This window comes from Phyllostomus hastatus, unplaced genomic scaffold, assembly GCF_019186645.2.
Source record: "Phyllostomus hastatus isolate PE091 unplaced genomic scaffold, TTU_PhHast_1.1 phas_scaffold_501, whole genome shotgun sequence".
NCBI classification, from domain to species: domain Eukaryota; kingdom Metazoa; phylum Chordata; class Mammalia; order Chiroptera; family Phyllostomidae; genus Phyllostomus; species Phyllostomus hastatus.
The window spans coordinates 51910891-51935190 of NW_025334033.1; the positions used below are offsets into that span (position 1 = coordinate 51910891).

The 24300-nt window shown below is 47.4% G+C and overlaps 1 protein-coding gene and 1 pseudogene across 2 annotated transcripts in view; one reads left to right on the plus strand and one right to left on the minus strand.

Moving 5' to 3' along the window:
* Nucleotides 1–230: 230 nt before the first annotated feature.
* The window catches only part of IFT43 (intraflagellar transport 43), a 75147-nt gene continuing 51077 nt past the window's right edge, over nucleotides 231–24300 (plus strand). The window contains exons 1-2 of one of the 2 annotated variants that reach the window (XM_045823009.1): nucleotides 231–296; nucleotides 3969–4058. In XM_045823009.1, coding sequence (XP_045678965.1) covers nucleotides 243–296; nucleotides 3969–4058 — 144 coding nt within the window. In that variant the 5' untranslated portion in view covers nucleotides 231–242. Of the gene's footprint in view, nucleotides 297–472; nucleotides 722–3968; nucleotides 4059–24300 lie in introns of those variants that run through there. The other variant, XM_045823010.1, reaches the window with a different exon arrangement.
* Nucleotides 19147–19940, minus strand: LOC123808382 (annotated as a pseudogene).

Consider the following 24300-nt stretch of genomic DNA (forward strand, 5'->3'; position numbering starts at 1 on the left):
AAAAAAGGATAAATGTTTTTTCGCTGTCCCAGAGGAGCAGCCTTAGCGAAATGTAATGCCTGGAGTTTTCTCCCAGAAGTCAAGTGAGGCAGGTCTACGAAATATTCAACTTGGAGGGTGGGACAGAGAATTCAGAAATCATTCCGCGACCCTTTAAATACTAGGACGGAAGGGCCGAGCCATCGTCAGGGACGCCACGGGGCAGCTAGGTTTCCAGGAAGTGACGTAGGGCGACCGCGGTGATGGAGGACTTGCTGGACCTAGGCGAGGAGCGGCGCCGTGGCCCGGCCAGCTCCGTGAGGACCGACGCGGGGCCGGGTTGGGGCCGGAATTTGGAGGGTGGGGAGGAGCGACTCCGCCGGCCCAGGCTTCCCCGCGAGGCCTCAGTGCGGCTGTCCCTAGCGGCCGGAGCGGGCGGGCCCGCGTCGCTGTGCAGGGCCGCGGGAGAGGAGGCGGTGGCTTCATCCGCCCCGCCCCCGGGGCAACGTGGGGCTCAGCTCTGGGGTGTTCTTCGTTTCAAATTTTCAAAAAGTGGGAAACTGCCTCGGCGCCCGCCGGCCTCTGGGACCAGTGGGAAATTACCCCGCTCTTCATTGCTTTCTGGCGCCCCTAGTGCGAACTCCTCCGGAAAGGGCAATTCTGAGGGTGACTGGAGGGGCTCGGCCCGGGTCCCACCTGCACCCATTCCAGAGCTTTCCCGTCTGACTTTTCCGGCCGCAAGGTCACGTAAATAACGCACTGTTTTAGGCTTGGAGGGCAAGCATTCAGGCAGCCGGGGCAGGGTGGGGGTGTGTGTGGGAGGGGCTTGTGTGCCCGCCACCGCCAGGGGGAGGAGGGCTTTGGCTCAGTTTTTCTGGCCGAGAACCTGAAGACTCAGGTTTATAACGTGGAGTGGCCCAGTGCTGGGGGCTAGAGGTCAGATGTAGTATAAAGCCCTTGCGAGGGTTAAAAAAAAAGTGAACCTCTGGGAACCTTGATTTCCTTATCTCCAGGATGATGTTGATGCCTAATTTAAGGAGTTGCAGTGAAGATGAAATGGGTAATGCACGGAAGAGCAATTAACACCGTGCCTGGCATACGCTAAGTTATTAGAAGACGTTAGCTGCTGCTGTTCTGCTGCTGTGATTTGCCCAAGGTTATGGAGTCAGCAATAAACCAAGCTAGATCCCAGACTCAAGTTCAGTGATTTTTGTTTTCTTTTGACTCCATCACAGCCCCATCAAGGCTTTTTACCTCTAAAATTGCCAAGATCACATTCATGTAAAGGTTGAGACACAGGACAGATCTTTAGTTTACACTGTGGAATCTCTCTGTTTTGTTTTTTTTGTTTTTGTAAATTTTTGTTTTTTGTTTTGAAATGCTCCATAGCAAAGATGTCCTCCAAGGTACTGAATGAAGGCACCTCTCTGCGGGAGATCTGAAGGACAGGAGCAAATTGTTGTAGGATGAAGCAGGTTGCTTGACTGACCAAGGAGAATATTAGGTCACAGGCCCTTCTGATACATGAACTTGTTTAGCATCTCAGCATATGGATGTAATTCTCCATTCATCCTGTCAACAAATATTTATTGAGCCCTTACTGTATATCAGGCATTATCCTAGGTGCTGGCAATATAGCAGTAAATAAAACAAAGCCCCCCATCCCCCGCCCATCCCATGGGGCTTATGTTCCAGTGGAGCAAGATGGACAATACATAGACTATAGATTTAAAATATATCAAATCAGGTAGTGAAGTTGTTTTTCTACCCGTCATACCTGTGGACTTATTCAGGGTCTTCAAAAAGTTTAAAACTTTAATTATGAGAGATACCTTCTATAAATAGAATTTAGAGACAAGAGCGTTGAATTTTTGTTTTAGCACAACCGCTGCATTGGTATGCCACGTTTAGATGTCCTGCTGTTGTCAGTGGAAACGGGTAACTACAAGTGAAGGGGTGGAATTGTCTGCCTTGGAAAAAAAATGAGCTGCTGCCCTGGCTGATGTGGCTCAGTAGATTGAGCACCAGCCTGTGAACCAAAGAGTCGCCGGTTTGATTCCCAGTCAGTGCACATGCCTGGGTTCCAGGCCAGTTCCCCACTGTGGGGGCACAGAAGAGGCAGCTATACATGGATGTTTCTCTCCCTATCTTTCTCCCTCCCTTCCCCTCTCTAAAATAAATAAATACGATTTAAAAAATGAGCTGCTTATTATCAGAGAGATTGTTTCCCTCATACCTGAAACCTAAGTGATTGATTAAAATTTGAAATGAAAACACTCCATAAGGGTTTTTATGCAGCTCCCATGGAACCACTTTCAATTTATGGGTGCAGTCAGTTCTTAGACCATCTTAAAACTGAAATCCCAGCATAGGATAGCGGAAAGAACTCAGGATTTTAAGACAAGAAGGTTTTGCTTCTTAGATTTATGTCTGCCACTTAATTGGCCTTCCTGGCCCTCAATTTCCCCACTTGTAAAATGAATGTCCTAGTCTCTGTTATTCTGAGAATCAAATGAAGCTATATCAAATCAGATCTAAAAGTATCCTGTTTATTTTTTAAAGTTAATAAATGAATAGATAAATATTTTTAACACCCCTTTGTCTGCCTAAGTTTTGTTCGTGTGCTGGGAAGCATTTGAGATATAGAGCCTGCAGATGGCTTGTTTGATGACTAAGCATTTGAAGTGTTCTGGTTTCCAAAGCTAATGTCTCAAAATTCTTGTAAAAGATTTCTTTTCTTGTCATAAATGGAAATCCAAGTAGTGTGCATGTTAAAGCAAGTGCTATCTATTTCTCTGGTGGCAGTTACCATGGAAATTAGGCATTCTTTCCAAAACTCCTTTTTAAAAATTTTTTATCCTCATCCGAGGACATGCTTATTGACTTTAGAGAGAGGAGAAGGGATGGAGAGAGAGAGAGAGGAATATCAATTGGTTTCTTCTCACAACCTAGGTATGTGCCTTGACTGGGAATCGAACCTGCAACATTTTGGTTTATAGTACAACAGTCCAACCAACTGAGCCACACTGGCCAGGGCATCCCCAAAACTCCTTTTTGAGAACTCTTTCCATGTCAAGTTGCAGCTTTGAAATTAGGTCTTCCTAAAATCTTGCGTAGGAACATGGGAGCCTTTACCACACTCTTCTTTGACTGTGGCATGAGGTCACTCCCTGTTCTAGAGCAATTTCTAGCTTCATTGCTTTGGGTGGAAATGATCTATGGCAGTTAAACAAAAACCTTATGGTCGTTTACCCATGAATTTCCTAGTCTTCTACCAAATATTGGGTTAGCCAAAAAGTTAGTTTAGTTTTTCTGTATGATGGCTCTGGTAGCTCTTAGTTATCTTTAACTTCATTTGAAACAATTGTGTTACATTGTATCATGCTAGCTGTCACATCAGTGTGCAATGAGAAAAAAGTATCAAAATTGGCAAATTTTTGTGCAGCCAGTTTTAATATTGAAGATGGAAGAAGATACACAACATTTTCAGTGTACTATGCTTTATTATTTCAAGAAGGGTAACAATGCAACTGAAACACAAATTTGTGCAGGGTATGGAGAAGGTGCTGTGACTGCTCGAACATGCCAAAAGTGGGGGTTTGTGAAGTTTTTGGTACTGTTGACATTTTGGGCGAAATTCTTTGCTGTGCGGTCATCTTATGCATTGGAAGATGTTTAGCAGCACCCCTGGCCTCTACCCACTAGAAGCCAAAAGCAGGAAATACTCAAAATATCCAAATCAGTAGTTATTAGTGAAAATGAAAAATGTGTCTTATTTTATGGAAAAAACTAAACGGACTTTTTGGCCTACCCAATACTCACCTCAGTTGCTTTCAGGTTTTGGAGCATTTTCTAAGAATATCCAAATTGCTCAAATCCCATCCTCCACCATGTATTCATAAATCCAGTTCTTGCCTACCATCCCAGAGTTGTCCTCACAGTGGCTCAAAGATGTTTGGGTCAGCAGTGCCCCTCATTTCTCCTTTTAGGGGGCCAAGATGGGTCGCCGAGCTCAACAGGAGTCAGCTCAAGCCGAGAATCACCTAAGTGGCAAGAATTCTTCAACTCTGACCGGAGAGGTGGGTGCTAAAAAATCTGAGGAAATGCTAAAAGTGAGCGGTTCCTTAATGAGCAAAGACTTGGTATTCCGTATTTCTTCTCTTGAATGTCAGCTCTCCTGTCTTGATTTGGGAATTCTCTTCCTTGGCATTTGTCCTGTTAGCTAGAGATGAAAAAGAAACGTTTTTGTCTTTGATGCCAGAGTAGTTTCTGTGCATTGCTCTATATTCTCAGGGAAGAACTTTCAGAAGTTAGCTGAGAAAGAGACTGGCAAGTTTCAAAAGCTAGTAGAAATCCAAGTTTTTATTTCTGCTGAATAAGGCCAGCGAGGCATGCTGGCGACAGAAAGTTACGTTACACAACTGGACGTTGGCTTTCACTGCCGACCTGCGCCTTCTGCAGCTTTCGGGCAGGAAGGGGATCAGTACTGGCCTTACTTTCCTGGAAACTTTTCCCCTGAGTGGCCTGGAATTATGGGAATTGATCCAGCCTCTTTGAGGAGGGTGGGTAATCCCAATGAGCAATACTTTTAATGCCAGGGTACTATTTTCGGCAGTTTAGTCAGAGCCTTTCTTCACCCTCCTCTGTCCGTTTGGAAAAACTGTGCCCTTTTCAAGAGTTAGCTTTAGGCTAACCCCTGTGTCAGCTCTTCTCCGGGCTGACGTGGGGCTCTGTCCTCTCGATTCCCACAGTACCCATTCTAGAACATCTCCCAGGCTCTGCTAATTTTCACTTTCTCCGTCCACCACTGGACAGTGAGTTCTCAGATTGCAGGAGGCGTGGCTTCTCAGCTGCCCAGCTTGTGGGCCCATAGAAGGTTTAGAGTAGATGAGGGGCTGTCACTGACGAGCCTCTGGGCCGGGAAGGCTCGTGAGCACAGCGTGCAGGGGACAAGACACAGGCACACTTCACTTATGTATCACGTATATAGGAACAGTCTTCATTTTTATAGGAAGTAAGTTTTTCTTCATTTCTTCAAGTGCACCACATGGCCCTTCCAATGTATTTTCATTTCCTCACTTACTGTAGCAATGCGGGTAGAGAGAATCGTTTTTGTAGTCCAAGATACCAACCGCGCCAGTGCAGAAACGCTGGCAGCAGACCCGTGGCCTCGTTGCCTGCAGACAGTAGGGAGAGAGCGAGCGGGGATTTCGGGAACTGGAGGCCCCGTGTCCCTTCTAGAGGGGTAAGCACCATATAGCCAGAGCTGACTGGTGCTGTGGGGAACACGGGCCCAGTATTGCCAACTCCTCTGATGCTGCGGGAGATGCTGGCCGTCTAAAATTTTATGTGAAAGCAACACATTTTAGAGGTTAGCAATTACAAGAATTAAATTGACGTATGGCCTAGATTAGGCCCTCACATACTGAGGGTTGTCAGTATGTGACTTTGGCCATAGCACCTCCATTAGAGGGCTTATTACATTGTGTTGTGACAGGTTATCTCTCTGGCTCCCTCATTAGACGTGAGCTTCTGGAAGGCAGAGCTTGGGTCTTACCATTCATTGTACGCACAGAACAGACACGCGTGGCACTGCAGAGGATGAAGGGGCGCAGTGCATAGTGTGTGATGGGCGCTCTTAGAAGCTGAGTGGTGCTGTCACTAGGTGAAGGGTGGGCCCGCAGTGCAACACCGGAGGCGCAGTTCAGGGGATGGGATGGTGGTGTAACGTAGGGAGAGAGTGATAGAAGTACCAGCCCCAACCCTGGATGTCAAGCAGCGCGAACTGCAGTAGTATACGTCTTTAAAGAGAAAATGGGCAAGCAGGTGACTGGGTTCATGGAAATTTCTTCTTGGCCTCTGGCTACTTGAGACTGTGGTTCCAGGAGGAGCCATTCCAGCACCAGAGCATTTATTTATTCAACAAATATTTAGTGAAGCTTACTGTGTGCAGGAGCCATTTTAGGGGTTGGCATATCTCCGTGAACGGAAGAGACACGATTCCCTGTCCCGATGGAACTTCCATTCTTGTTGTCGTTGGCAGTTAGGAAGACTGATGACAAGTGTGCTTCGTGTGGAGGGTGCTGTAACCTGTACGGTGGGGTCAGTGAGCCTGTGTCGGGCCAGGATGCCCCGGAATGACTGATGGTGGCCTCGGAGCCCTGTGCAGCCCTCACACCCAATCAGCTCCTCGGCTGGAGGAGTGAGCGCCGTGCATCCGCCCACCCGCTTTCCTGGGCTTCCAGGCAGGAGGCAGCCCTGGGAGCGCATAGCTCCAAAGCCACAGACTGATGGACCTTTTAGGGTTTCATCCTTCCTTGGGATACCTCCTTATTTCCTCAGAGACAGCTTCCTTTTTTTTTTTTTTTTCACTCTGGGCATCAGCATTTTTCTAGGAGAACATGATGAACTCATTCTCTTCTTCACCTGATTGGTTCATCTGACAGTGAAATGCCAGTGAGGATTCCAGGGTTCCTCCTCTCCCTGGGTTAGTCGGGGTTTAAAGCAGCGCGGGCAGCTCCCCCCCACCCCCGGGGCCAGATGCTCACTGTGCTGTGTGGGACATTTTGGCTGTTTCTTTCTAAAATTAGATCCCAAGATTTGTGTGTGTGCCCATTTACATTCCGAGCGTATGACTTGATATATTTATTTTTGTTCTCTTGCTGACTATATTCTAGGATGAAGCTATTCATGAAAACGTAAATAGGGTACCTAGGAGCTGTCAGACTTAGTGGAGTTACTTTAGATTTAAGTAGGGATTAGCTCAGGCAGTTATTTTAGAGTGAGGTGGTGAGTTGGAAGCTCTGGTGAAGGAAGCAGAGACGTGGTCTGCTGGAACAGATGGAACGCAGGACTTGGCCTCAGAAGCCCAGGGACTGTTAATTAATTGCTTGGATCTTGAACTGGTCCACTCATCTCTCCAGCCCTTCATTTTATTGTCTGTCAAATGGTGGTAACAGTCCTGTTAGGTTTGTGTGGGGATGAAGTGAAATGCGCATTTAAAAGCACGTTAGTAACCTGAAAAGCACGGGTGCAGACGTCCATTCATTCGGTCAGCTAGAGGGCAGGTGAGTGTCGCACAGTGCTCTGCTGTCCTTAGCACAGGGCAGCAGAGAAGGAGGGTGTGAGCCTGGGTCTCTTTTGGAGCCGACTTGGAAGGCTCTTCAGGGCTGCTCCTCCTCCTCTCTCCATCGGCTGACCAGTAGGGGTCCAAAGCAGTTCCTGTGCTTTCTGGGTGGGCAGCAGGGGTCATGGGGTCGCACTGGTGGGTCCTACAGGCCCGGGCCGAAATCCTCGCTCTGTCACACGTTAGTTCTGTGATGCTGACCAAGCTTGTTACTTAACCTCTTTAAGTGTCAGCTTTCTCACTGGTAAAATGGGATATTAATATTCCATGCTCCACAAGGGTGGCTAGGAAGAAAAGATGAGGTAATAGACGTGAAGCCCTTAACGCAGTCTGACATGCGAATGCACAGTATACCGCTCCGCATCGTCTCTCTAGAGCTCGGGTGTGTTTTTTCAGTTTGCCATGACCCGGTCTGCTGAGGTCGAAAACTGGTGGTCTTCAGTCTGAATTTAGCGTGCAGTGATGTCTTATTTGATCATTTGGATATTTTATTTATTCTTTTACTCGATTGCTATCATTAAAAATTAGGAAACTTTGTGTGAAAATCCAGATTTTGGACTTCTCTTTAAGATCAGACGTTGTGGCACAGTGGGAATGCTGGGCCGGCACTCCCACATGGTGGCCGTTGGCTGGAGCTGGTAACAGAGCTCACGTACGTGCCTCCCGCCCGCTCCAGTGCACCACTGCCTGCTTGGATACACCTGGTCGGGCTGACTCACATTTGGTCCGCGGGGCTTCCATTTCCATTTGCGTTTCAAACTCCCGCTCATCTAGGATGGATTGACTTTCAGGTGTCCTGGAGTGTCTGTGAATGTTGAATTTGGCTTTTTTTGGCCACTTGTCACAGTGCAGGCTTGGGTCACTGGGCATGTATTTCAGTCAGTATTTTGGGTTGGCATTAGTTATTGAGTTTTCCCAGAAGATGGTTCTGTGATGAGTGTCCCTTGTCTACAGTGTATAACTTTCTCTGTGGAAACCAGCTCTGAGAGTTGAACTGGATTTCTGTGCTTGAACTCACACCTCCCATCAGTTTAAATGACGCTGCTCTTCCATACCACTCCTTCAAGAAGACTCGACATTTCTACCACAGAGTTATACTATCATACACTGAGGTTGGAGAAAAGTAATCTTGGGCATATCCTCTCCAGCGCTGGCCTCTTTTGGGCGAGCCATTTCTCCCTTGGGTCTAGGCCTCTTCGTGACTTCGCTTTTCTTTTGCAGATTGTCTTTTTTAATAATAATAATAACGATTTTAGCTGACATTGGAACAGTGGCTGCCTCTCTGTTCATTACCCCCAGTACCCTGTCTAGGCTTTGTGGTAGCTGGTGAGGTAGGCACCGTTGTTATCTGATCTTGGCTAAAGACACCGAGACTCCGAGATGCGGGGTGACTTGTCCAGAGTCATGTAGCTAATCTCCGACTCCAGTGTCTCCGACTCCAGTGTCTCCGACTCCAGTGTCTCCGGCGCTGGCCAGGTGCTTAACCGCCACCTAACCTTTCCTGCCTCCCAGCTAGGTCGATGCACTGACGTCCCCATAGAGAAAGGCTTTTGGAGAGAGAGAGAGAGGACAGATTTGGGGTTATTCTCTCTCTCGGAACCCTTTTGGAGAGGGAGTCACTTCTCCCTTGATCACCCTTATTCATCCACTTGTCTGGAGCAGTGTTTGAGTCACAGCTGTTCCCCTCGTCTCCCCCCATCCCTTCGGGGCTCCTCCAAGGGCTCAGAGCTGAAAGTGAGCCAGATTCTCTCGAAGGAATCTCAGAAATGCTGCTGGGCTCATGTTCCCAAATTAGGCCAGTTTCCTCATCCCCAGCGGCTCTGCTCAGCCGGGGCTCCCTTGGCGCCCGGCGTTACGTCTCCCGCCCTCCGCCCGTCCCCGGCCTGGTCTGCCAGCCGGGCGGTTATTTTCAGCTCAATAGGGTTATCTGCTGACCCTTTTTGGTGACATTTTTCTTCTTTCTCACAAAAATAACCTTCCTGATTGGTCACATTTTTCAGCCTTTTTCGTAGCCCTCTCCAATGGGCTGGATTGAGTGATGCCTCTGATAACGTGGTTGCAGAGGGATGCAGGGAATTCGGCGTGGACTGTTTGTGAGGAATGTGTTTTCCACACTTCGTATTTATGTCATGCTTCGCATGCTTCGGTTTTGAACTCTCCCTTGGGGTGGACACATGTGCATCACTGACCCGCCCCTGGGGTCCGCCACTGCGTGGGAGGGAATGTCATCTCAGGGTAGAGCCTGCAGTCCGAAATAGCCTCTCAAGGTTCTTCCCCAGCACTGGCTCCGGCTCTTTCATTGGCCCCGTACCACTTGCTTCCCACAGCTCAGGCCTCGTTTTACTGTCTGTGCGGTCGAGGTTCGCTCTGGCTGGCTTCTTCCGAGTCCCAGGGTGAACGGCAGTGCTGGAGGAGCGCTTTAGGGCGCTCTCCCTCACCTGTGGGGAGGGTTACATGAGAAATACCTGCAGTGAGTTTAGGGCAGTGCACCATTAAGTTAGCTATTGTTATTATCCACACACCCTGAGAAGGAGAATAGCCGATCATTTTGCCTTGAACCCCAGCTCTGCCAATCACCAGGTGCTTGCCCTGGGCAACTTACTAAACTACGCTAAGCCTGTTTCCTCTTCTGTTGACAGAGGTGGTGGTTGTAGCTCTCTCATAGGGTTGCTGGAGGATTAAATGAGAGAATGTGTAAAGCTGTTAGGACAGTGCCTGCCACATGCTAACTATTGTTATTATTGATGTCACATGAGAATTAGAAAGTATTATCAATTTATCGTCAAATGCAGTTCTGTTCAAGATAACAGAGATACTCGTTTTTAAAAAAACATTTACTTTTTTTTTTAATTGATTTGAGATACAGAGAGAGACAGAAACATCAATGTGTTGTTCCACTTGTTTATGACCCATCGGTTGATTCTGTGTGTGCCCTGACCGGGGATGGGATCCACCACCTTCGTGCAAGGGCCGATGCTCCAGCCAGCTGGCCACCAGGCCAGGGCCAGAGATATTCTTACTTCATGAAACTAACCGGGTCCTGGGGCAAAGAATCATTTGGTTGCGGAGTCTTTCTGGTGAGAATCCTCTGCTGGGGCCATGGACCAGTTATTTATTTGCCAGTGCCATTCCATGGTTTTCTTAAAACCTCTGTTTAGAGGTTGGCAGTCTTCCCAGGGAATGATCCTTAGTTGTTGATTTACATCATTTTGCTGTCCTGTGGGCACATGGGTAGAAAATGAGGAGGACGGGAGTGACCTTGGTGACCTCTGTGACCCATGGGGTAGAAGGTAACATTCATTCATTCACTCACTCACTCATTCACTTATGAAACTTGATCGATGGCTTTCCACGTGCCAGGCATTGTGCTTGGAGCTGGCAGTACAGTGGCAGACCAGATGTGCTCCCTGCCCTCTGAGAACCTTGACCCTGGGGGCTGCAGAGGAGTGCGTTCCGGGCGGTGCGGGGAGCGGTGAATGCAGAAAGAGATGGGATTGCCTCTGTTGAGCCCCTTTTACTCTTGGGGACATCTGGAAAGAAGTCATATTTGAGACCGGAAGGATGAGTAGAGGTCAGCTAAGGGGTGAGGGGGGGAGGGTGTTCCAAGCAGAGGGACGCGCGTGTGCCAAGCTCTGGAGGTGAGGGAGAGAGCGAGGCACGCAGAGCTGTAGTGGAGCGCCGGCCGCACAGGTGGCCAAGAGCAGTCTCAGCGACCTCGGCGAGCGGCGACATGGCTTTCAAGTACTCACAGAGCAGCCGCTTTGCCTGTGTTGACAAATGAACTGCATGAGGCCAATGTTTCTTACATGACACCGAAATGATTGGTAATATTATGAGGGTTAGACTGTGACCTTCAGCATTTTTCTAGCTTTGTTTTTCATCGACGCATCTTCGGTGCACCCGTCACACTTCTCTGTGTGTGTGTGTGCGTGTGTGTGCTGGTCAAGAATGCACTTGAGATGCGCTCACGAGCAGTGCTGAGGCTTGGAGTTCTTCCGGCTCATCCTTTATAAAGAGGTGCTTAGTAGACCAGAGTTCGTACTTAACTTATGTCCTAAAAATTCTTAATTTCCTTTGGGGATAGTCTCTCTCTCACTCATCTGTGTGTAAGTATAGAAGCCCTAGGAGATAGGACTTAGAAAATGTCTTTTGATCCCTCAGAGTAAGAGACTTAAGTCACCCAAATTCTACTGATTACAAGTAAATGTTAGATGCTTAATAAAAATGTGTGTAAACTAATCAGTGATGCCAGCAGTTAGTGCTTGACTCATTACTCTTGCATTGCCTTAAGAAACATGAGAACCTCCCCCCATCAGATTTCTAGGCATTCTTAATTTGCATGAAAAGAACACACACGTGATTAACAACCACAGGTCCTATCTGCTTCGGGCCCATTCGAAATGGAATGGGTCAGGTTCTGTTGTAATACTGGAATTTGGCTTGACTCCCACCTGGAGTAAGTAGACTCCTAGCTTATGTTCAGAAACCTTATTTTCTGGTATGTGAACATTTTCATGGTAATGATACTTCTGTTGTAATTGACATATTCAGACAAAGTTCCCAGAGCAAAGACTTCTCAGAGCTATAGATGGCTGTAAATAGCATTCTGTTAGGAGAAAAAGTTGAAAATTAGATAAATGGTTTAAGCCACCACTCACCCACCCAGACGGCCACCGGTGCTCCACACCTGGTCTCTCCTTTCATATGCCCGCCCTCCTGCAGTTTCGCTGGAAGGGTCTTGTAAAAATGTGCGTCATTCATTTCACACTCGAAGCCCTTGAAGGGATGCTCTTGGCCCTTAGGGTAAAAAAACCCCAAATTTTCACCTTGACCCTATGTGGCCGGCGAGAGTTCTACCACGGAACCACCCGTGCACCCGCTCATGTTGACCCTATGCGGTCTAGGCCTTGCTACACCTGCAGCCTCATTTCCCACCTGCTTTGGCGGTTGCAGTTGCAGGGAGTCTAGTCTCCGCTTTGCTGCGCCGTTCCGTACCTGTGCTGGTTCCCTAAAATACTGTCCGTGGAAGAGAATAACAGTTCCCTAGGAGGGTCACCCCCACTCTTTGCTGGGCTGACCCCTGCTTTTTTCTTTGGGCTCAGTGTGAATATCACTCCTATCCAGCGAGAATATTCTCATTTAAATTAGCTCCCCTTGCCCTCACTGGTGTGGCTCACTGGTTTGGGTGTCGTCCTGCAAACTGAAAGGTCATTAGTTTGACTCCTAGTCAGGGCACATGCCTGGGTTGTGGGCCAGGTCCCCAGTAGCGGAAGCGTGAGAGGCAACCACATGTTGCCTCCCTCTCTTTTTCTCTCCCTCTCTTTTTCCCTCCCTTCCCCTCTTTCTAAAAATAAATAAATACAATCTTTGAATAAAAAAATTAGCTCCCCTTATTATCCTCTCTTGTAGCTTTTTAATTTATTTCTAATCTCTCTGTCACCCCAACCACAGATTGTAACTATGTTTGTGCAGTTATTTGGGTCCATCTCTGTCTAGGGGTGCCTCCTCTTCCCCCTGGCACTTTGTAGGTCCTTAGTAAGTACACATTCAATGAATGAGGGGGGGGCGGCGGCTGATGTGTCCAATTTAGGGGTAGATGAGTTTGAGGCACCCGTGAGACCACCAGCTGGAGATGTCCGGGAGGCTTTGACGTGGGGGACTCTGCTCCGGACCGGGCTCTGCGCTGGAGCTAGAGAGATCGGGAAGCCATTGGTACTGAGGGGTAAACGGAAGCCCAACCCTTTAAGGAGAGTTTGTAGAGTAAGAAGAGAAGAGGCCTTAGCAGAATGTGAGAAACACCCATGTTTAAGGAACACACAGCCAAACGTAGCTCACAAAAGGGGATTGAGAAGGAGTGGCCAGAGTGGAGAGGGGAAAGCCAGGCCCCGGTGGTGTCCAGAGCCAAGATGAAAGAGCATTTCACAGACCCTGAGGTCAGGGGTGTTTGATGCTGCTGAGAGGGTCTGGGATGGCAAGACGCCTTCCTTGGAGCAGGGTCTATAGGGTTTAGCAGTTGGGGGTCCTCGTTCTTTCAGGGCGGCAGTCAGAGAGGGGTCTCTGCGTGCCTGGTGCAGTGCCACACACCCGGCAGGCTCTCGGTGAATAGTGCGGAGGAACTCGCTGACTGTACTGTGACACGTACGCACTCCACACCGAGTGGGAAAGGCCTGTCCCTCCCAAATACCGCTTTGCCCTTTCCTCTGCTACTGAGCCTTCTTCTGTGTCTTCCTTTTGCTTCCCTCCTCTTTCTTCTGTGTCTCTTCCTGGTTTTTACTCTTCACCAGTGATAACAGAGAACCCGATCCCCCATCCACCCACATATATTTTTGTTGACATATTTATAAATAGAATTTTATCCATTCATTCATTCACTCATTTATTCCTAAATTTAATACCCATTTTCTGGATTCAGAGCCCACCGTAGTAACCATCATGCCACAGGATCCCACTGCACACATTTTCCAACATAAAAATGAATACTATAACTCTAGACAAAAGAAATTATAATACATAAGTAGTATCAGTGGGAACACAGAAGGAGCAACTACCCCTGCCTGGGACTTAAGGAAAGCTTCCCGAAGGAAGGGACCCTTGAGGTGGGTTGAAATGAATGAGTAGGAGTTTGCTAGTGAGCGGGACGATCAGCTGGAAGATCAGCGGGAACAGCGCTGCAAGGCATGCCACTGTGCAGGGGCCTGGCCCGGCGTTTTTAGGGCACGGTGAACCATGTAGTGTACTGGGAACCGGCCTTGTGTTCCAAGTGGAGGACTCGGGGGCTACTTTGTATGTGGTAGAGCACCCACAAAGGTTTTCAAGCAGGGGGCTGCATTGTTGACTTGGTTGCCTAGGAAGGGAAGCCCGGCAGCTCCGTGGAAGACGGGCTAGAGTGGGCGCAAGTGTCGTCAGGGAGACCGGGAGGAGGCCGCTGGGAGCAGAACTTCTGGGAGGTGATGCGGTCATGAACTCCAGGCCTTCCCAGACCGGTTTTAGAGTTTCGGGCATTTATGTACCACTCACGTTAGTATTATTAACATTTTTATGTAAATCAACTCCCATTTTATACTTAAATACACTTATTTTTAACTAGACACTTTATCAAGGAAAGTATAATTTGTGATAGTAGTATTTTTCCTAATCCACACTAAAATACACACATGGCTGTTTGTTCAGAAGGCACATCTGTGTGCCACCTCCAGTCCCATGGCCTGCACCAGTGGCACGTGGACCTTCCTTTGGGCAACAATAAACTCAGCCTGGCAGGGAGGCAAGGAGGGGAGGTCGGTGCCCAGAGCCGTTCTGAGGGGAGCTGGACAAGATGTGGCAATAGATTGGCCGTTGAGGGGAGAGGGAAGGAGAGTGTGGCGCTGACCCCGTGTGCAGCTAAGAAGGCTGGACAGGTAATGATTTTGAGACTGAGAACTGAAGAATCAGGAGGTGGGGAGCAAGAAGAGATCGTTATTCCAGTTGCGAGCACGTTGAATCGGAGCTGGCTTTAGCGTTTCCAAGGAGGTCTGTCAAGTAAGCATCTGAGCCTGAGAGAGAAAGTTGGGAACTAGTGATAGCAGATTCAGGGGGTCATCAGTGTATATTCTGGGGCCTCTAAGAAGACATACAGGAAGAACTGATTCCTTTGGGTACATGCAGACCCTTGATGATCTTCAGGTGCCAATGTGTGAGGGTTTTAAGCAGAGAGGAGATACCAGATTTGCATTTTAGAGAGAGCACTTTGGCAGTAATTGGTCAGGGGTGAATGCAGGTTCTGTGAGTCCTGAAACTTAAATAACTTCGAGGTCTTCTTCAAGAAAAATCATTCACATTTATGAATATACAGTGAGATAGGGGAGTAAATACTTATAGTGAGAAAAGAAATCACAGCTAAGTTACTAGAGTCTTGGATATTCAGGCGCCTTTCTTTGGAGGTCGTGCTAGGCACTGTACCAGACATGCTTGCGTAGAAATGCTTGTGTAGAAATGCCTCCTGATTGAGACCTAATCTCCCCTCCCTATCCAGAACTCTAACTCCCCAGGACCCTGCACCGTGGAGTACAGGTTGGAGGAAGGTGAGACCGGAAGCAGAGAGGTCAGGAGGACCCGGATGAGAGAAGGCAGAACACGAGCTTGTTAATAAGCCTTGCATTTTTGTGCATTTTCTCCAACACTCTTCCATAGGCTGGTTATTGACACAGTGGGGGCATGTGGTTGGCTTGGCCCAAGTTTTGAAATCTCTTGGGGAAATGTGATAAAATGACAAGGAGGTGAGGCATGCTGTGATGGACCTTGGAAGTGAGCTGGGTCGATAGGGAGGGAGGTGCAACCGAAAAGGAAGTTCTTGGGGGAGGAGGGGACTAAACATTTGAGAGAATAGAGCAGTTCTGGGTTATAACAAGTTTGACAAAGTAGCAGGGTCACTGGCGTTTAAAGGGTCCAGGAACTCGGAGGCAAAGCATTAGATGAATTGTTCATGTGAACATTGACTTAGAGCAACGGGAGTAGTTGTGGGGCAGGGAGGCCCTAGGGAGGCCCCAGTTTCTGATCCGACTGGACCCAGGCAGTTGTTAGTGGCGGGGAGGAAGGAGGAGAGAGAGGTGAGGTAGCTGAGTGGTGTGAGCTCCACAGGAAGTGCTCTGAGATAATTTGGAAGAGTCATGGTCTGGGGGAGCTCCGAAAGGCGAGGCAGGGACTTTATGCCCGGACCCTGGCTTGTGTGTGGGATTTCAAAGACTGCGAAGCCTCCGTTCGAGAGAACTGCAAGAGAAATGAAGTTCGTGGGGGAAAGCCAGGCTTCGGAGAGGAAGGAGCTAGGAGGAGTACGCTGTGAACAGGGAACATCCGATCTGCTTGGGACCCACGAGACTGTGGTCAGAAAGCCTCACTGAAATAATTAGCTAGGCTCGATTTCTTCTCATTGTGTAGCATGTCGATAATTACTGAGAAGGAGCAGAATGGTAGTAAAATATTCTTTTAATAATGATACTTTACAGAAAAGAATACCAACTAATGTTGAGTGTCATTGGTGATAGACCGAAACATTTCTGGTCATGTGCCTTTACCCAGCGTAATAGAGAATTATGTCACCATGTTTAGCCAATTGCTCTTATGTTCCGTTTCAATCCGTCCATTGGCTTTTTGGTGTAGCTTTCGGTACTGAGTTTTAGTGATCGCTGTAGGAACTGGAACATGCATTTCTGTCACCGGCTACATCGCATTAATATCACAACAGCTCACGTGAAGTGTGAGGTCTCGCAGCGGTGGAAGTGCCATTTGTCCCCTCATTCTCGGTGCCGGTGACGTCGTCTACTTTAAAACTGCATGTGTTGTAAGCCCCACGATACCATTTGTCATTTCACTTCAAACAGTTGTCATTTAGAGAAATTAGGAAAAAGAGATAGCCTCTTACATTCGCTCACATGTCCACCATTTCTGTTGTTCTTTGTTCTGTCCTGTGGGCCCAGGTGTCCGTCTGGGGTCCTTTCTCCTTAGCCTGAGTCGCTGTTCTCAGCATTCCTCATAATGTGGCTTTGCCAGGAAAACTTCTCTCTTTCTTAACCCGAAACTTTTTACTTCACCCTCATTTTCGAAGGATGTTGTCTATTGATAAAGAATTCTGGATTAAGAATTTTTTTATTTCAGCACTTTCAAAATTGTCTTTCCTCTGTCCTCTGTCCTTTATTGTTTTTAGTGATTGTTCTGGGTATAAATTTTTCCTTTCTCTTGCTGCTTTAAAGATTTCCTTTTTACCTTTTTCAGTTTTTAACTGACTGTGACATGCCTGCCTCTGATTATCTTCGTATTGGTTCTGCGTGGGGTTCGCTGAAGTTCGCAGATTCGGAAGTCAGTATTTCTCACCACCTTGGGGAGGTTTTAGGCATCGTGTCTTCAGATGTCTTGTCTGCTCACCTCTCCCTCTCCTTGCTCACGGGACTCCAACGGCATATATGTTAACCTGCTTGATACTGTCCCGCTGGCTTGTCCTGTGGTTTTTGTCCCTGAAGCCTTGTTGACTTCTTCCCCTCTAGTATCTTTTCGTTCTTCAAACTGGATACTTTCTTTTGAGCTGTCTTTAAGTTCACTGATTATTTCTTCTGGTGTCTTCAAACTGAACTTTTTGTTTCAGATTTTAAATTTTAAATGTGAATTTAAAATTTTACATTTCCATTTGTTTTTATCTCATTTTTTCTCTTTTACATATCTTTGGTTTCTGTTAGATGCCCCATTTAATTCATGATGACCACATTTTCTTTTGAATTCTTGAATATATTTATAGTAGTTACTTTAAAACACTTGTCTGTTAATTCCACTATCTGGGTCATCTTGGGGTCAGTTTATTTTTTGTGTGTGTGTTTTCTTTTGACAAGGGGTCACATTTTCGTGTTTCTTCACAGGTCTAGTAATTTTTTTTTTGTATAGAAGACATTGTGGATAATACATTGTATAAAGTCTGGGTTGTAGTACTGCCTTTTAAAAGTGTTGATTTTTTTAAAAATTAATCTTAATTGTATTTTTTTTCCTTTACCATTTAGTCCCCTTATATCCCCCCAATGCTACCCCCCCCCCCCCAGCAATCACCACACTGTTGTCCAGGAGTTCTTTTTTCTTTTTGTTCCATCCCTCTACCCCCTAATCTTCCCCCACCCACACTAGCTGTCATCTGTTCTCTATCTGTGAGTCTGTCTCTGTTTTCCTTGTTAGTTCAGTTTGCTCATTAGATCCCACATATGAGTGAAACCATATGGTACTTGTCTTTCTCCAACCGGCTTATTTCACTTAGCATAATGTCCTCCAGGCCCATCTATACCGTTGCAAAGGATAAAATTTTCTTCTTTTTTACGGCCGAGTAGAATTCCATTGTGTAAACGTCCCATAGTCATTTTATCTACTCCTCTACTGAATGGACACTTGGGCTGCTTCCGTATCTTGGTGATGGTGAATAATGCTGCAATGAGCAAAGAGGTACTTATGTTTTTTCTAATTAGTATTTTAAGTTCCTTTGTATATATTCCCAGAAGTGGGATTGCTGGGTCAAAAGGCAGGTGCATTTTTAATTTGGGGGGTATTCAGTTGAGTTATTTGTAGATTACATTGAATTTATGAACAATTGGGTTTAGCTTTTGTTAGGTCAGGCCTGTTTCGGTTGGCCCTTAGTCCAAGAGCAGATCCCACGGGCCCAGAGCACGGCCTTCACTCCTGAGGTGTGGCTCTGCTGGGGTGTCAGTAAAACCCAGGTGTGCACCGAGCATCTCTGACCTGGTGAACTCCAACCCCAGTCACTGTTTCCCTTGCGGTGAGCAGCAGCTGAAATCTCATCTCTGTTTATTGTTTTTGTCTTTTTTTGCCCTTCAGTGTTTGCTTTTCACTGCGTTTCTTGGAGTCCCCTCTGTGTGTGCAGTTCGGGTGTTAACTGAAGGATTTGAGGGGAGTTCAAATGCAGATTTGGAGTTCTCTCCTTTCTAGGGTTGCTCCTTCTCTATTCCTAGGGACTCTGGCAACTCCCAAACTGGTCATCAAACCAACAGAACAGCTTTCTGCTTGAGTTCTAGCTGCTCAGTGGCTGCCTAGACTGGAGATTGCCCTCAAGAGGAAAACCCATTTAAAAATGGATTTCTACTCAGTGCAATTCTTTTCTTTCAAGGATCAAATTCCTTCCTGTTTCTGCCTGCTTTTGTTTGCCCTCCAGTACCTTCAAGTAGCTGTTTTATCTGTTTTGTCCGGAGTCTCTCATTGTTATCTGTGGGGAGGCTGGTTGAATGCAAACTGCTCCTCCATTGCTGGATCCAGAACCTGCCCGCTGCTTTCAGACCGTTTCAGAACGCACTGGTTTTCTTTCCCAAGTGGCACTGCAGAAACAGGCCGTGCCGATCTTCTCTTGGAAGAAGGGACAGAGGCCTTCAGGTACATTATCTATCGAGAGAGAAGGTGTGCCGACCCCAGCGGTGCACTTGCAGTGATGCCGGGACGTGTGGGCGTGTGAGAGGCCCCGAGACCCGGGTGCCGGCACAGGATTGAGTGCTTATCCATGAGGCGCCGTGCTGAGCGCTTACAACCTAGAAGGGCCTCTGGCGTCGGCGAGGCTGCAGTGTCCTCTGCAAGGGCAGGGAGTCAGTGTCCCTGGAGGGCCTCCACTGAGGGGGAAGGTGACCGGTTAGGTGGCCGTACCCACGGCATGCCTCTCGTGCCAGACTGTTGACACCTGGGAGCAGTAGAGTGGCCTTCGGCCTTCCTTGTTTGGAAAAGGGTGGGGAGAGAGTCTGAAAAATCAACCTTGGGCTTGGACTGTAAACCGCAAAAGAGAGCATAGTGTCTTCTAACACCGGTCTATGACGAAGTTTTTACCGAAATGAAAAGCTAAGAACAATGCAGTGAGTTTTTCATTAACTAAATGTATTGGATTTAAAAGACCTTTTTTTTTCCTAATTGTTTTGTAACCACCACAAATGAGAACAGAGAATGCCCTGTACAAAACAACACAATAAAGGTTCAAGATCAAGGTGTTCCTTCAGTGTAGGCTGAAGACTTGGTCTCTGGCCTTTGGAAAGCAGGCGGCAGCCCTTGCGTTTGGGTGGGTCATGGGGTGTGTGGCACTGTCCATGCTTTACACCAGATTTGAACAGGAGGACGGCCACTTGGACCAGGTGGAAGTAGAGGAAGTGCTTGGTATGTGGTCACTTGACTCCCGAAGTTTCTCCCACCATGCAACGCCAGCCCCTTCCTAATATGGGCCGCCACGTCCTTCACTCTATCACATGTCTCCGGTGTCTGAGTAGCACATACCACTGGAGCCCTGTTGCATCTCCTCCGGCATAGCGGCATTTTTGATCACCGCCTTTCGGTCACACATGGTTACCGTGGAGGCGGGGACTGGCCAGCGGCAACAGTCTCCTGGGGAGGGGCCGGCACTGCCTAAAGGATCATTCTTTTTTTTTTTTTTAAGATTTTATTTATTTATTTTTAGAGAGGGAAGGGAGGGAGAAAGAGAGAGAGAGAAACATCAATGTGTGGTTGCTGGGGGCCGTGGCCTGCAACCCAGGTATGTGGCCTGACTGGGAATCGAACCTGCGACACTTTGGTTCGCAGCCCGCGCTCAATCCAAGGTCATTCTTTACACTGATTTATGTCCTTCCTAATTTGGTTGGACTGAAGAAGTCCTTTCTTTAATGAAATGATGATGAGAGGAAATGATGGTTTTTAAAAAACATTCTTAACAAAATTAAAAACTGTTAACTTTGCTACCGACCACATCTGACTCCCCACAAACAAAATTTGTTGAAATACTTACAGTTCATGAAATCTAGAAATATGGGAAACACAGGATTAAAAAAAATTTTTTTATTAATTCACATCAGATAGCTGTTGTGTTGGCTGTTGTCATTTTTTAAACTTTTGTTTATTTACTTTTACAGACAGGGGAAGGAAGGGAGCAAGAGAGGGAGAGAAACAGCAATGTGCAAGAAATTCACCCATTAGTTGCCCCTCTCACTCCCCCAGGGGACCTGGGCCTGCAACCCAGGCATGTGCCTTGGCCAGGAATCGAACCAGCAATTTTTTAGTTTGCAGACCAGTGCCCAATCTACTGAGCCATACCAGCCAGGGCAAAAGCACAGTTTTAGCAGTTAAGACAATTTTGAGGCTTACTGGGGTCACTTGAAATACTATTCGTGGGGTAGAGCGAAGTGTGTGCTAATTGGCCAGCCAGGATCCTGCTCTGTGCTTCGAGTGTCCCCTCTTGCTTGTGCCACAGAGGCAGCGTAGAGAAGGCTGCAGCGTAGAGAAGGCTGCAGCGTGGCCAGTAAGGCTCAGTTGGCTGGAGTGTCATTTCACCACCAAAAGGTTGTGGGTCAAGGCACATCCCAGGTTGTGGGTTGGATTCCTGGTCGAGGTGTGTGCAAGAAGGCAACCAATTGATGTTTCTCTCTCATATCTTTTTCTCTCTCTCCCTTCTCTCTCTAAAAGCAGTGAACAAAAATGGCCTCGGGTGAGGCTAAAAAAAAAAAAAAGATTGCAGTGAGCGCCCTGTGGTGTTTGCGGTCTCGCTGCAGTGAACAGAGTGGTGAACGGAGCCGGGCCTTCCTCTCTAGGTCTCCTCGGATGGGGGCCCCGAGCGCGTGCTTTAATACTGCTTTCGAACTCCCTGCAACTCCTTTTCCATCATCGCTCTTAAGGAGTCTTGTGAGAGATCGGGTTTCTTAAAGCATCAAGGCGACAGCTTGCTCCCCTGCTCTCCCCTTGCTCCGAGTTGCTCCAGTCTGGATTTGGTTGAGGTAGCAAGTCTAGACTGTGCTTATACAAAGTCACAGGTGCCAGGAGGGCTTGCTCCTTGGAGTGCTGGGAATTTACACTCTCAGCATTGTGCACACTTCTGGCTGCACACATGCTGGATGGGTTTTCACCAACTGAAAGGAGTTCCGAGAATGACAAAAACATACAGGTTTTGATTAATGATGAAAGTTGAAAGGAATGTTTATTTTGGCTGCACTGCAGGACGTATGGGGGAACAGGGCCTTTCTTTAAGTGTCTGGGAGGTATGGACCCAAGGAGAGGGGAGAGCTGATTTAGGATGACCCAATAGGGTGTGATTAAGATGAAGAGGTTGCCATCCAAGGGAGGAAAATCCAGGATGAATTTTAAGAATGATTTTTGGGGCAGAATTCTGTTCTCTTTGGAACAGCCTCTTCAACAGATTGCTGGCAGCCCTGCCCGTGAGTCATTTGAAGTGGGCAGTGTGACGACTGTGTACTGAGATATGGGATATGGGTGTTTTTGTTACAGGGTCTGTGGGAATATCTGGGGATTGTGACATCACCAGAGTCGTCGCCAGACACTGTATTGTTCTGAGCATCATGTTGATTTCTAAATGAGTAGCAGAACTGCTGCTTTCTCTCCCTGGTTCGGGCTGCTCTGAAGCATTTCTCTGCGGGGGAGCTAGAATAGGTGAGAGGTGGGTCCCTGGAGTGAAACTTGTGCAGGGCAGTCGCCAATAAAAGGCCCTGCAATGTGTTCCTAACAAAACCTCCCCATTGTGTCAACCTTGGACATTAAAGACTTTTTTCCTCCAAAGCTTTTATTTTATTACTATTCTTATTTCTGATGCATACTGTAGACGCCACTGTTTTCATCATTTATTACATGCAGGCTCTATGCATGAGGCTGTCTCTAGCGTTTGCTGTAGACCTGTCAGGGACTCATGACCACTCTCATTTCACCCAGGAGGAAGAGAGGGTGCAGTGGAGACGTGAGTGGCCCAGGGCCGCACAGCTGGAAAGTGGCAGTTCTCACCCAGGACTGTCCCTCCTTTCCCCTACCCTGACCTCTCCCCCCCGGCCCCCACCCCCCTCTTTAAAAGGAGAGCTTTCTCCCTTTACTTCTTTCTGGCAAACTCACCTCTCCCTTCCCAGTTTGCTCACTTACTCTTTAAAGTTACGGTGCTGTTGGTATTGGGAGTGAATCTTACCGCACGCAGTGAAGTCACAGCTACTTTCCAGGTACAGAGGTATGTGCTGCGTCCAGCCTGACATTTTGGCACAGTGCTTGAGCTGTTCTAGTTCATTTTGAGCATCACTTTTTAGTCCAGACTTTGCCCTTGACCCCTCTCTCTGCTTGCCTGGCTAAAGAGACAAGGATTAGACTGAGCCACTTTCTGGTCTCTTATCTTGCTATCAACATTTGCTATCAACATTTTGCCATATTTATACTTAAATGATAATTAATAAAATAAAAAATGTGCATTTGTATTTTGTATATAATTTTTTACCAAATTACTTCAAAGCAGACATTATGCCATGTCACTTAAATGCTTCAGCGTACTTGTATATGGCTGACAAATAGGAACATTTGCCTAGACATCTATGTTTCCTCACCTAATAATACTAACAATTCCTTAATATTACCTACTACCCAATCTGTAATTCATTTTCCCCAGTTTCCAAAATGTCTTTTATAGCTATTTTTTTCCAAACCAGGATCCAATCAAGAACTATTTCCTTAAGTTCTCTCATCTCTTTTAATTTAGAATAGTCCCCTACCCTACCCCACACACCTTTGGAATGGTATTGATTTTCTGAAGCGTTTGGGCCAGTTGTTTTACAGCGTTTGCCCCATGCTGCATTTGTCTGGTTGTTTCTGCCTCATCTCATTGACCTGATTTCCGGTCAGCCGGAACTCAGATCGGAAGGCTTGGCTAGATTTCCGGTTGAACGTTTGTGGCACGAGTGTTCCCTGGGCGGTGCTGGGTGCTGCAGGCGGACACGCATCAGGCCCCGCTGTCCACGCTGCTGGGTGTCATCGCTGAGCTAGGGCAGCGCTAGAGAGCCCTGTTGAGGAATGTTTTCTCCTGTGCAACTGCCATGTAACATATGGGGTGATTTTTTTTTGTCACCGTGAGAATGTCCAGTTCCCCATCAATCAATCTTTTACTAATGGCTTTAGCATCTACTGATGATCAGGTTTCTTTCTCATACTTAGAATAGACCTTTCATTTTGATACGTCCATGTCAGCTTGAAAGAGCTATGCTTATGCGCAGGGGCTCTTAGCTGGTCCATTACCTCCCATGATCTTAAATCCATGGGGGGAAGCTCAGGTCTGTAATGAAGTAGTTGTCAGACCCGGGGCTGAGACGGGAAGAAGGGACCAGCAGAGAGGGAGCTGTGCATGGCTGACAGGTGTGAGGAGTAAAGCCCGTCCCTGCGCGTGCGCACGTGTTAAGTACGAGTCTCCTCTCTCATCAAGCATGTGAGGACAGCTTTCTTGCATCTTCTTTCTGGGTGCTGGAGAAACGAAGGGACGTTTGTTTTTAGCCAGGAATCAAGGCTCAAACATGGGAGCTGTTTTGCCCCTCGGAGCTGGAAGGTCAGTAGGTGTGAAGTTTGCAGTGGATCCTGCTTAACCAAGTGTCTTTTCTGCTGGACATTGACACGCGCGTTTGGGCCAGTGTTTGCAAACAGGTTGCAGTTTGGACTCGGGGCTGATGCGCGCTGTGGGGTTTCTCTAGGACTTGTGAGAGTGTGTGAGCAGCGTCCAAGCTCAAAAGGCTCCTTTTTTGGCACTGCAGCATCTTTTCTATTTTGGCATCTGAAGAATCTGGGGGAACCATATAAAGATCAGAAACAAGTCTGGCCCTCAAGGCTCCCTCTGACTTGGTAATTCCAGCTAGTTGAACCCTGGCCCATGTGGATGAGACCATATAAAGAGGCCGTTTCCTGAA